Source organism: Lathyrus oleraceus, chromosome 5, assembly GCF_024323335.1.
Source record: "Lathyrus oleraceus cultivar Zhongwan6 chromosome 5, CAAS_Psat_ZW6_1.0, whole genome shotgun sequence".
Lineage (NCBI taxonomy): Eukaryota > Viridiplantae > Streptophyta > Magnoliopsida > Fabales > Fabaceae > Lathyrus > Lathyrus oleraceus.
The window spans coordinates 594,125,626-594,139,652 of record NC_066583.1 but is presented as its reverse complement, the minus strand read 5'-3'; the positions used below and the strand labels follow the sequence as shown (position 1 = coordinate 594,139,652).

Genomic DNA, 14,027 nt, shown 5'->3' with positions numbered 1-14,027 from the left:
TTTTAAGAAAATATGGATTTAGGCATAGAGTAGCAACACCATACCACCCACAAACTAGTGGCCAAGTAGAAGTATCTAATAGGGAGATAAAACAGATCCTAGAGAAAACTGTTTCTATTTCTAGGAGAGACTGGTCTCAGAAGCTTCAAGAAGCATTATGGGCCTATAGAACCGCTTTCAAAACCCCTATAGGAACTACTCCTTACCAACTAGTTTATGGAAAATCTTGTCACTTACCGTTCGAGTTAGAGCATAAGGCCTATTGGGCCATTAAAACTTTGAATTTAGACTACTTAGCCGCTGGAGAAAAGCGTATCCTGGACATTCATAAATTAGAAGAACTTAGGCAATCTGCCTACGAAAATGCAAAAATAATAAAGAGAGGACAAAAGCCTTTCATGACAAAAGAATAGTAAAGAAAAACTTCAATGTAGGCGATTCTGTTCTCCTTTTCAACACTAGGTTACGACTTTTCCCTGGAAAGCTACGTTCAAGATGGACTGGTCCCTTCGAAGTATCCAAGATTCTGAGATCCGGAGCCGTAGAAATCAAGAACGATACCTGTAGTCCATTCCTTGTAAATGGACAAAGACTGAAGCTCTACGAAGGAGGAGACATTCCAACATACTACTCGAGCCACACCCTGACTGATCCACCAATTACCATTACTACAGGTGTATAAATTCTAACCGTCAAGCTAATGACGTTAAACAAGCGCTGCGTGGGAGGCAACCCATGGTTTTTCTTTTCATTTTACTTTTTTTCGCATTTATTTACATTTATTTTTATTTTTATTTTATTTTATCCTATTTTGCATTGAGACTAAAGTTTGAATGGTTTGTATTTTCAGGATCACTTTCCTAACTTTTACAGGATGCAGGGTTTTGATGACATGCATGTTGCCTATAGAGACAATGCTCAGAGGGAGCACTACATTGCTTTATACCAGCGCCCTATGGCACCCACACGTTACCCTGATCAGCATTGTATGGAGGCACTGGGTATCGAACCTAGTATCCAATTCCTTAGCCACCATCTCCATTGGGACGAATTTGCTGATGACTTGAGCAACACATATAGGAACCTGACTTTGGAGTTCCTGAGTTCATTTGACTACGACCCATATTCTGGACCAGATGGGTATGCTGCTTTCAGGCTCTTTGGAGTTGAGTACTCCTTCAGCCAGAAAGAGTTCGGCGACTTATTAGGTTTCCAGACTACTCCTGATGCTATCCCGGAGACACCTTTGGGATATTTCCTGGGTAAGGAAGTGGAGAAGTTTTGGAGTGATATATCAGGCGGCGGAAGCCAGGATCCATCTACACAGTTATCTTATGTCATACATAACCCAGCCTTCAGATATTTTCAGATGATATTAGCACATTCCTTCTTGGGAAGACAGGATGCAGAGACTCTACTGAGTGAAGAGGAGATCTTCCTATTATTTTGCGCATCCCAGTCTCGCCCAGTAGCATGTGGGAACTTTTTATTGAATAATCTCAGCGGTATCTCTAGATCCACCGAAGGAGTCATCCATGTTGGTGGAATCGTCACACAGATTGCTGTCGCTTTGGGTCTGTCTCACAAGTTGTTGCATCTTCGGACCTACTGTGAATATACTACCATGGACATCGATTTCTGTTTGACCAGAGGATTGATGAGGAGAGCCTCTTTCCACCCATGTCAGTTCCGATTGCTAGTCGACAGTGAGGCCATCCATTACTTCGCATTTCCAGACCCTATGATGACCAGTGTGCATGATCCAGCGAATTGGAGTTATGCTCTAGAGGGCCAAGGAGAGACCGTTGAGGAGTCGAGATCGCCCCCAGTTGCTGAATACACACTTGCACCACCATCTCCTAGAATCACTGTTCTCTATAATAATCATTCATTGCAGACACCCGACATACGCACCCAGATTGCTGAGTGCCGTAGAGAGATTGCAGCGCTTAGACAGGAAGTGGCGGACCTAACTTTACAGATTGGAGTGTCTGATCTCACTCACGCTACTGAAGCCGATTGTCTATATCAGGAGATCGCCGAGCTCAGACAGGAGATAGCCGTGCTCCGTGAATCCACTCAGGAAGACGACCACCCTAATACCTGATCTCACCATTTCACTTTATTTCTCTTTCATATATTTATCGTATTTGCATTACTCATTTTACATTATCGCATTTGGATACTATATAAACTACTACCGTACATTAGTACTTCTATTTTAATCTATATATGTTTTATATTTATTTTATTTTGCATTTTAATTTTTTTTCAGTTATTTATTTATATTTATATTTAATTTCTGTTATTGTTTTTGTTTCAGTTTCACTTTTTATTTTCGTTTTTACTTTTATAAAATTATGCAAGTCAAAGAAACTAGGAGAATCACAAGACAAATGCTATCCAGACCCCCTCAAAGCCAAAAGACAAGCGAAGCCCAAACCAAAGGTCCAAAATCTGGCCCAGCCAGATTTTGCCTTGTGGCGCCCGCCATAGGACCTGTGGCGCCCGCCACAACGTCTATAAATGGTCGGGGCAGACCACTTTCCTTCACCATTTTTGCAACTCACAACCTCCAAAACCCATTTTTTCACCTTGGAAAAAAGTCCTTGAACCCACAAAAAGCTCATACTTTCCTAACCATCATACCACACAAATCAACAATCCACTTTCCGTTTTCGATTTCATCCGCCGGATTTTGTAAAAATCCAACCTTTTCACCAACCACTTCATCTTCTTCATCCATTTTTCAAGAGCATTCAAATGGAGTTCAACGGATTCATTCTTCGAGGAGGGAAACCGGGGGAGAGACAAAGAAAAATCATTGAACGGTTGCAAAATCGGGAAATCCTCCCGACAAGGTATGTCGACGAAAACTGTCTTTACGCTTTAGGTATCTTTCATAGCATTTTCCATTTATTAGATAACTTAGGTTTGCATAATTTCTTTACCATCAAAGAACCCACCTGTGAGCGATTGACAATCGAGTTTTTAAGTTCCTTAATTTATATTGTCAACCCTAACACTGCTAGCACAGTCGGTACTGTCAAATTTAGAATGTTTGTTGTTGAATACCAATTCAGTACCGATGAACTAGCCAGTCTGTTAGGGATCCCTCATGGGGAGGGTATAAAGCACATCACCATTGAGGTAGAAACTGCCAGCTAATCTCCTCAAAGTCTTCTTATCTTTAACAGATGCCCCAGGCGGGTAGATCTGACTCTGAAGAAAGCACTTGATATCATAATACCATGGCTTATCATCTTTCACTTCTTCGACTACAAATACATGAGCTGGTCTATCCAAGCGCATCACAGTAATATTGGGGACTTCATTCCAGAATTTCACCATAATCATCGAAGCAAGCGTAGCAAGGGCATCTGCCATCCGATTCTCATCTCGAGGAATATGATGGAAGTCAACCTCAGTAAAGAAATTTGAAATCATCCTCGCATAATCTCTATATAGGATGAGGCCAGGTTGATTCTTCTCCCATTCACCCTTAATCTGATTAACAACAAGGGCCGAATCACCATAAACATCAAGATGTTTGATCCTAAGATCAATACACTCTTCCAAACCCATAATACAGGCCTCATATTTCTCCATATTATTCATGCATTTGAAAGTTAGCCTTGCTATAAAAGGAAAATGTGTGCCCTGAGGAGTAATAATCACTGCCCCAATACCATTTCCATATTAATTAACAGCGCCATCGAATACCATACCCCATCAGGAACCAGACTCTGGCCCTTCATTGAGCGTAGGCTCATCGCAATCTTTCATCTTCAAATACAGAATCTCCTCATCTGGGAAGTCGTACTGAACAGACTGATAATCCTCAATTGGTTGATGTGCCAAGTGGTCAGCCAAGATACTACCTTTAATAGCTTTTTGAGCTCGATACTCAATGTCATACTCAGACAACAACATCTGCCAACGGGAAATCCTCCCCGTTAAGGCAGGCTTTTCAAAGATATACTTGATTGGATCCATTTTGGATATCAACCAAGTTGTATGATTCAACATATACTGGCGCAAACGCTTAGCAGCCCAAGCCAAAGCACAACATGTCTTCTCAAGCATTGAGTATCGAGACTCACAATCAGCGAACTTCTTACTCAAGTAGTATATAGCATATTCTTTCTTCCCTGATTCATCTTGCTGGCCCAATACACAACCCATGGAGTCATCAAGAACAATTAAGTACATAATCAATGGTCTCCCTTCAACAGGCGGAGACAGAATCGAAGGCTCGGACAAATACTCTTTGAAACTGTCAAAGGCCTTTTGGCAGTCTTTGGTCCAATCATGACGCTGATCTTTCCAGAGGAGCTTGAATATAGGCGCACATGTGGCAGTCATGTGGGATATAAATTTGGAAATATAATTCAAGCGGCCAAGAAAACCTCAGACTTGCTTCTCAATTTTGGGCGCATGCATCTCTTGTATTGCTTTGACCTTGGCGGGATCAACTTCAATACCTCTTTCACTGACAATAAAGCCCAATAACTTGCCGGAACGGACTTCAAATGTACACTTGTTCGGATTCAGGTGGAGTTTGTACTTCCTCAAACGTTGAAAAAGCTTCAACAAGTGCTCTACATGTTCAACTTCCGTTCTCGACTTTGCAATCATATCATCAACATATACCTCGATCTCCTTGTGCATCATATCATGAAACAAGGTAGTCATAACTCGTTGATACGTGGCTCCGACAGTCTTCAAACCGAAGGGCATCACTTGATAACAGAATGTTCCCCAAGGTGTGATGAATGTTGTCTTCTCCATATCCTCGGGTGCCATTTTAATCTGGTTATAACATAAAAATCCGTCCATAAATGAGAAGACATTGAATTTAGTCGTATTATCTACCAACATATCAATGAATGGTAGAGGGAAATCATCTTTCGGACTAGCTTTATTCAAGTCTTTATAGTCCACACACATTCGGACTTTTCCATCTTTCTTAGGCACGGGCACAATATTGGCCACCCATTGAGGATATATAGAAGTCACCAGAAACCCCACATCAATTTGCTTCTGAACTTCTTCTTTGATCTTCATTGCCATATCAGGATGAGTTCTTTTGAACTTCTGCTTCACAAGCACACACTCAGGCTTCAAAGGCAGGAAATGTTGCACGATATCAGTATCCAGACCAATCATGTCTTCATACGACCAGACAAAGACGTCGACATATTCTCGTAGCAACTCAATCAACCCCTTCTTCGCAGATTCTTCCAGGAGTGCCCCAGTCTTCACTTCTCGAACACCATCTTCATACCCCAAGTTGACTGTTTCCAAATTCTCAAGATGTGGCTGAATGATCTTCTCCTCGTGCTCAAGCAGATGGGTAATCTCATTAGGAATCTCTTCAACATCATCTTCTTCGGCCTCAAATACAGGGAACTCAAAGTTGGGAGATGGCGTTGGATCATTATGTTCAATATGTTTGATCAACCTGCATAATGATTTTGGATATAAAAGAGATTTCAGAATTCAAGCAAGGCAAATCATTATGCAGATAAAAAGATTGATTTTAATCTCTTTTTAGGGTTTTTTAGTGATCACTAATTTCATGCAAAAAACAAAAAGGGGAAATAATTTGGGAAAATAAACATTTAACATGTAATTATTGAATGAATATCATTGTATTAATGTGCCAACAATGTCATCACTTCTCCTTTTGGCATGGGAGAAGGGTTTTTAAACAAAAGTGAACACATTACGTAGACTTATGGATTACTGTTGGAATATCAACAACGACCCAATTATTGCAGATTCCTCCAGGGATGACAAAGTTGCCAGAATCTTCCTCTTCATCATCTTCCACAACGGCAGCAGCCTCTTGGTCCTCAACGGTGTGGATGAAACCTCCGCTATGGAGCAAACCACGCTCGTTGGAAATGCCTGAAGAGTACCCTATGCTAGCCCGGGATTTATTATCTTCCAGCTTAATCATTTGTCCTAAACCAGTAGTTGTACCATGCTCAATGGCCAACTTCGTATCATTGTAGGAAGCAAATGAAGAAGGTCATTTCCTTGAAGGCTCAACAATAGACAAGGCTTGGAACGGAGTCCCAACCTCGTCCTCAGCGTCTATATAGGAAAAGGAAGACAAATGGCTTACCAAGAGAGCCTTCTCTCCCCTATCACCACCAACTTCTTATTCTTGACGAATTTTAACTTCTGGAGTAAGGTGGATGTCACGGCGCCTGCCTCGTGAATCCATGGTCTGCCAAGCAAACAACTATATGATGGGTGAATATCCATGACCTAGAAAGTTATATGGAAATCACTAGGTCCAATCTTGATTGGGAGTTCAACTTCGCCAATCATAGTTTTCCTCGATCCATCAAAAGCTTTGACTACCACTCCACTCTGCCTCATGGGAGGCCCCTGATAAGAAAGTTTGGCCAGAGTGGATTTTGGTAACACATTTAGCGATGACCATGTGTCTACCAACACATTAGGCAAGGCATCATCCTTGCAGTTCATAGAAACGTGTAGAGCCAAATTGTGGTCTTTTCCCTCCTCGGGAAGATCAGCATCGCAAAAGCTCAAATTGTTACAAGCAGTTATGTTTGTAACAATGCTATCAAACTGTTCAATAGTGACATCGTGATCCACGTATGCCACATCCAACACCCTCTGCAAAGCTTCGCGGTGTGGCTCAGAATTCATCAGCAAAGATAGGACATATATCTTTGATGGAGTTTGAAGCAACTGATCAACAACATTATACTCGCTCCTTTTGATGAGCCTCAGCATCTCATCATAGTCCTCTTTCAGAATGCCATGCTGGCCAACAGGGACATGAGCTTTCACAACGACAGTAGGGTCAACACCCTTCACAACAAGTGTCAGATTCGGAGAAGAAGAAGTCCCCACAGGACTGGCAGAATTATCAACATCATCAGTTCTTCTCAAGATGTCTACATGGGTTTTCTGCGATGCCGAGAAAACACGACCACTGCGGGTCACACCACTAACATCTGATATACTCACAACAGAGGTGGAGGGCAACGACACCTCCTTACCATCTTCGAGCATAATCTCATTGTACCTATATGGAAAAGCTTTATCTGAAGAATACGGGACAGGGCCCGCTGGCTTGATTACAAGAGATGGAAAACTTTCTTCTTGCTGCCATCATATTTGACGACAACAGGCTCTGGTATTCTGAAAACAGGGGAAATAACATCCACTTCATCCTCATTGCGATTTTGAAGTATCTCAATCATACCCTGATCCAGCATCTCTTGGATGTCTTTCCTGACTTGGCCACATCCTCTCTCATTGACAGTGCACACCCGGAATTTGTCATGGTCATGCTCGTAATGACTGTATCCACATTACAGTCTATGCATCCCAACCAAAGATTTCCTGATATGACTAACATACAGGACTTTATATTTGCTAGGGCAACCCTGGACCATGTTCACAGCAGCTTTCCCATGCTCAGGCAATGGGTTCTTCTTGACATTAGGACCTACGTCCTCGAAAAACAAAATCCCATTTCTAACAAGGTCTTGCACCTTGGTCTTCAGGGGATAGCAATTCTCCACATCATGTCCGGGAGCATCGGAATGATATACATAATGTAGCTCAGGCTTGTACCACCACTGAGGGTTGGTCGGTACAGCGGGTGGGTCACGTGGAGTAATCAATTTTCTATCAATCAAAGACAGATAGAGTTCAACATAGGTCATTGGAATTGGATCAAAAGTGACCCTCTTCCTATCGTAGCTGGTGCTGGTGTTGTCGTTGTTTCGAGGCTGGTAGGTCTGCTGTTGCGAACGATGTTGTTGTTGATATTGTGGATGTTGTTGTTGTTGATGTTGATAATGTTGAGCTTCCCTGAAGGCAGGTGATATATGAGCCACCTGGTGTTGGTTACTGGCAGGGCGAACAGTCTTCCTCTTCACAGAGGGTCTTCATTTACTATGGGAAAACACAACATGTGCCTCTCCCTCCTTCTTCTTTGCAAAACCCCCATAACACTTTGCAGAAGAGCCTTCATCTCTGGATAGACGTCCTTCCCGGACTCCTTCCTCTAGCCTCATTCCCATGTTCACCATTTCGGTGAAGTCTGAGGGAGCACTAGCTATTATCCTCTCATAATAGAATGAACTCAAGGTCTTCAAAAAGATCTTGGTCATTTCTTTCTCCTCAAGGGGTGGCACGATCTGAGCGCCCAACTCACGCCATCTCTGGGCGTACTCCTTAAATGTTTCCTTCTCTTTCTGGGACATTTCCCTCAGCTGGTCCCTATCGGGAGCCATATCAACATTGTATTTGTATTGCTTGATGAAAGCTTCGCCAATATCATTGAAGGAGCGGATGTTTGTGCTGTCCAGAACCATGTACCATCTGAGAGCGGCACTGGACAGGCTGTCCTGGAAATAATGGATGAGGAGTTAATCATTCTCTGTCTGTGTTGACATCTTGCGAGCGTACATCACAAGATGGCTGAGAGGGTAAGTGTTTCCCTTATACTTTTCAAAGTCAGGCACTTTGAACTTGATAGGGATCTTGACGTTGGGCACAAGGCATAACTCAGCAGCAGATTTACCAAAGAGGTCTTTCCCCCTTAGAGTCTTCAGTTCCTTGCGCAGCTCAAGGAATTGATCGTTCATAGCGTCCATCTTCTCATAGACATATGGGCCCTCAGACGGCTCAGAATGATAGATGGTGTCTTCGACTTTAGGTAAAATGTGCACAACAGGAGGTGGCACAACAAGGACCGGGCTAGATGCCGACAGAGAAGCAAAGGTAGGAGCAAGACCTTCAGGCACAAAATTTGCGGGCATCCCCCACGGGAACCCGGCTGGCATAGTTGGCGCAAAATGAGCAGTGGCGGCTGGCACAGTTGAGGAAGCTACCTCTAATATAACCGTCCTCGCGGGAGGAGTTGCAGGAGTTGGAGAAGACTGGCTCTGAGCAGCCAGCACTGACTCCATCATGGCAGTCAACCTAGCTACTTCCTCTTTCAGTTCACGGTTCTCTTGTTCAAGATTATCCATCAGCTTTGGAAAATTTTCCGTGGTGTTATACCGGTGCGTCAGCTTGTCTTCAAAATAAATAAAAAACAAAGAGTTAGACCACTGATCAAGAAGCTCTGAACAAAACCTGCTTATGCATATGGTGCATGCAATGTTTGTGCATATGATTTATATTTATTATCAGAGGAACTTTATAGAGATCTATTTACAAATATTTGGAAATATTGATCTTTTAGACATATAATGGAATATTCATAGCAATAATATCTGGAAATTTTTTTACACCAATGAAGAAGTACAATTTTGGTAACCAAATACAATACAAGAGAGAAGGAAAATGAACATCCTATGGAATCCTAGAAGCAATCATTCAAAGCTCTCGAGACTGGAAGATAAGCTGCACGAAGCCTCTTCACTTCTCTCTCATAGGCTGCCTTCATATATGCCTTCTCCTTGGCGAGCCGATCATACTTCATCTTCCAAAACTTGGATGACTGAGGAAGAAGAGAAGTAACCACATCATCAGGCTCATCAATAATCTGATGCTCCAGAAATTTTATCACAACATCCTTATCTCTGAGTTGCTGCAGTAGTTCCTCTCGCTCACGGACCCAAGCACGCGAACGGTCTTCATCTCTCAACTCCTCTACTCCTTGGTTAAGGAGGGTTGAAGGCCCAACCATAACCATAGGGGTAGGTCTTGGATAATCATAAGGCATGCGGTACTCAAGCGCTCTCCTCCTCACCCAAGAGGTGTAGGGTTCCAAAGCAATACAATTCTTCGGACCAAGCTCTTTCCTTCCCTTCCTATGAATCTTGCGCCAAGCGCGGACCATCCTACCCTTCAAGTTTTGAGGATCTTTACCCTCTTGAAAGAACACACCTTCCAACAGAATGTTGTTAGGTTTATCCTTTAAGGGGAACCCAAGCTGACGGCGAGCCAAAATAGGGTTGTAGTTAATCCCACCACATGTACCAAGAAGAGGCACATTGGAGAATTCACCACAAGAATCAATAATTTGGACACCATCATACACACGGTTATACCAAAAGATATCATCATTAATGAGAGACATAAGTCTCGTAGACCACCGTAGACATCCTTTGTTCTCCTTGAAGGTGAACGTCTGAGGCAAGTGCGAAATAAACCACTTGTACAACAGAGGCAAACAACACACAATGGTACCACCACCCTTTGCATTCCTCATATGCAAAGAAAAGTAAGTGTCACCCAACAGAGTCAGAACGAGATTAAGAGTAAAGAAAATCCTAATAGCGTTCACATCCACAAAATTATCGATGTTGGGGAATAACACTAGCCCATAAATGAGAAGTACAAATATGGCTTCAAAGGCGTCCTCACTCATGGCCTTCCCAAACAAAGTAGCTTGGGCAATGAGGAAATCAGATGGGAGACCTTGAATTCCACCTTTGGTAGTCATATGAGCACCAATATCAGATACATCTATGTGAAGCAGATCAACAATCTCTTGGGAAGAAGGAACTCTCTCTAAGCCACTGAACGACAACTGATCTAGGATAGGTATACCCACAAGATAGGCATACTCCTCAAGTGTAGACAAAAACTGGAAATCCAGAAAAGTGAAGCAACGGTACAGAGGATCATAGAACTGCACTAGCACACTCATTAGACCTTCATCTACCTGAGTAGAAAGAATAGACAGAAGCTTTCCATGGCGAGCTTTGAACTCCAAGGGATCTAATACATAAGATGTCAAACTCCTTAACTCTTTCAAGTCGGGTTGTCTGAAACTGTACTTCTTCGTATTCCTTTTTTGCTTATCCATGTCTGAAAATTTGCAAATAGACCTCATAAGTTCCTTGAAAATTTTCTTGTTAATGATATGGATGCATATGAATGCATGAATGCATGGATGCAACAATCACACTCAAGGATCAAGCAAGTCACGCCACACAAAGGTCACGGGATGGATCAAGTCATCCTCAATATCAATCATCCATTTTGGTGGATTATGGTTTACACCTTATCAACACCCAAGTTCCATTGATATTGAGGATAGACGAGAACAGATCAACCGCGAATCAATATTTTTTTACATTTCTTCATCTTCTTTCCTCTTCTCTTTCTTTATCTTAATCGTCACCTTGAATACAATAATATCAAAGCTAAATTTTTTTTAAAATAAACTTAAAAAAATTTGTATCATACTCCCTCTAAAGATTTATATTAAAATCTAGAATAACGCGACCAAACTAAAATCATAAATTAAGTTATAAATTAAATTAAATAATTAAATATTTAATTAAGCATTTTTTTTAATTTGAGTTATCCTCCCAGTTTTTCACGTATTTCAGACATTTGATGTACAATGAAATGATTATGAAACACTTGATAGATTTTGTGTGGTCACTATTGTTTCACTTTTACCAATGTTATAATGACCTTTCATATGAACCTTTTGTGAAGTTTTGCAATTCTTAGTGGAACCTGCAAATTATGGGAAAGAATTTCGATGAATTAACTATCCAATTTGCAAAAGTACTGTAAACTAGTATGCGTGAATCAATTTGCGGTTCCTATCACAGTTTTGAGAATTGGAATTTCTACTTCTCAAAAACATGCAACTGCAGATCATAAAATTCTAACATCAAATAACACCAAATAAAGATCATAAACTATCAAAAGTGAAAATCTAAACATACATATTAAGTTGGTTTAACTTGTTCTATGAATGCATCTATAAGAATCAAAGTAACAATGATACAAATTTACATGATTGCATCAAAACATAAGGACTATACAAATTTCAAACATCTTCAAGCATTACTCTCAGCCATCTTAAAAGCTCTAGAAATTCCATGAACCACAAATTTCTCAGAAACAAACATATCAGGTTTCACAATCTCAATCCCATTGATAACAACACCTGCCATAAAACCAAGAACTCCATCAATTTCGAGATGATCATCAGGCATAAGAGTCTTCAACAGAGTCCTGACAGGAAAAAGACTGAGTTCTTTGTAAGTTAATCTCTGAGGCAGAATATGAATCTTCACTGCTCTATGAAGCAATGCTGAAGGGTAACTCAGTAAATTCACATCAGGTGGAGCAAAGATTGTAACTGAAGCAAAACCATAACTCACTGACTCTTTCAGAATCGCTTCAAGAACTGAATGCAATGCAATTGAAAATGATGAATAGCCTTTTGAACCAAGAAAGTGAATAATTCGATTCCATTCACGGATTTTCTTGTAATCGCCACCCGTATATGTTGAATTTGTATTAGATGATGATGATGATGATGATGATGAAGGACAAGTAGGTGAATGAATGAAATCGGAACCACCTTGTAAATCTTCACGTCGAAGAGAAGAAAAAGGTCCAACAACACCATGAATGATGAATTGTTGGCCAAGAAACATATCGGGGTTTGATATCGAAACACGGTTAATCTCTACAGTTTTCTGCAAAGTTTCGATTTTTGTTAGGGAAGCATTCTTTTGACGGAAAAGGGTTGTCATACAGGTTCCTTGTGATTTGTTTAGAAGCTCTTGCATGGTGAGTTTGGTGGTGAAAGTGTGATAAAGAAGGAGACTTTTGAGGAACCAAAGAGGGAGTGAAGTGTTGGTGATAGCGGAGTCTTTGATGGCAAAGAAAGTGGAGTTTTGTGGTGGAAGAAAGAAGGGTGGTGAACGGTGAAGAAGATCAGCCATGAGAGTGAAACCTGCGTTTTTGAGAGCCTGTGTTGCGTTTGTGGAGAGAGTGTGAGTTTGTGGTGGGATTTCTTGAGGGGTTGGTTTGGAATTTGAGTGGATAGCAGAGGTGATTGCTATGATGCCTAGTGTGACAGAGGCTATGAGGTAGATTGGGAACCAGCAACAACATGATGGAGCCATGAGGAGGAAGAAGGTGGAGGAAGAAAGAAGGGTTGTTTTGGAGGGAGAGGAAAAAATGGGTTTTCTTTTACAGGGTGGAGGTGTTTTGTTTGGGCTGGATAATATTTGTAGCCTTTTAAGAATGCTAACCATTTGAACTCAAGTTCTTTTTAATTTGAACAGACAAATTAAAATTGTAATTAAACTTAATAAATGTGTGAATTTAGTTGGGTCAAAGCCATGGTGGCTTAGAGAGATTAGAAAAAAGTTTTTCATCGTCTATAATCTACTATCTAGCCTAATAGAATGAAAGTAACATGCCTAATTTATATACTTACCTTTCCATTTCAACCATGGACATTTCCGATCATACTGTTATAACTCACAAAGAGAGAAAGATTGGTTATCAATTTTATTTAAATGGTGAAACTACAATAACCTTTTGGTAAAGGATGCAATACACAGACACAACAAGATAGCAGAAAGAAGTTTCTCAACTACCCAAGCAATGGGTTCACAAAAGGGGAAGAGAATACTACAAATTTCATACACATTCTTAATTTGTCCTATATCCTATTAACCTAGTGCTACGAAATCTCTTTCTTCAACTCCTTATGATGCCTATTTGCATTGACTCATCCATTTGTGTTGATTCATTCTTGTGGGGCCTTGCCAACGATTGATAATCTTGCAATACTCTCCCATTAGCATGAACCTTGTCCTCAAGGTTGTGAAGATTGAAGTTAGGATAAATAGTTTTAATGTCAACTGCAGATTCCTATGTGGCACCTGAAGCAGGTGGTCCTTCCCACAAGATGAGAACCTGGGGAATGGTGATGGAGCCTTAAAGTAAAATTCTAGAATCAAGCACAAATTGTGGATGTATCATAGGACCAAATTCAGATGTAGTCAGCTGTAATGGTAGGTATGGCATGGACAGTGGTCCATGGAATGCTCTCAACTGCGAAATATGGAAAACATGATGTATCTTCGCAGCCAGAGGTACTTCTAAACGATATGCAACATAATCAATCTTAGCAATGACTAAAACGGTCCAAAATAGTGCAAACCTATTTTATGGTGCTTACGTAATGCCACCAAGGAATGAAAATAAAGTTGTAAGAGAATAGTCACCGAACTTTATTTATTTAAAAGGAAAGC

The 14,027-nt window shown here is 41.0% G+C and overlaps 1 protein-coding gene across 1 annotated transcript; it reads right to left on the bottom strand.

Annotated features, from left to right (window-relative positions):
- Nucleotides 1-11,768: 11,768 nt before the first annotated feature.
- On the bottom strand, nt 11,769-13,254 carry LOC127083336 (fasciclin-like arabinogalactan protein 21). Its single transcript, XM_051023643.1, has one exon. It carries the CDS (start codon nt 13,017-13,019, stop codon nt 11,808-11,810), a length of 1,212 nt encoding a protein of 403 aa, XP_050879600.1. The 5' UTR covers nt 13,020-13,254; the 3' UTR covers nt 11,769-11,807.
- Nucleotides 13,255-14,027: the final 773 nt, after the last annotated feature.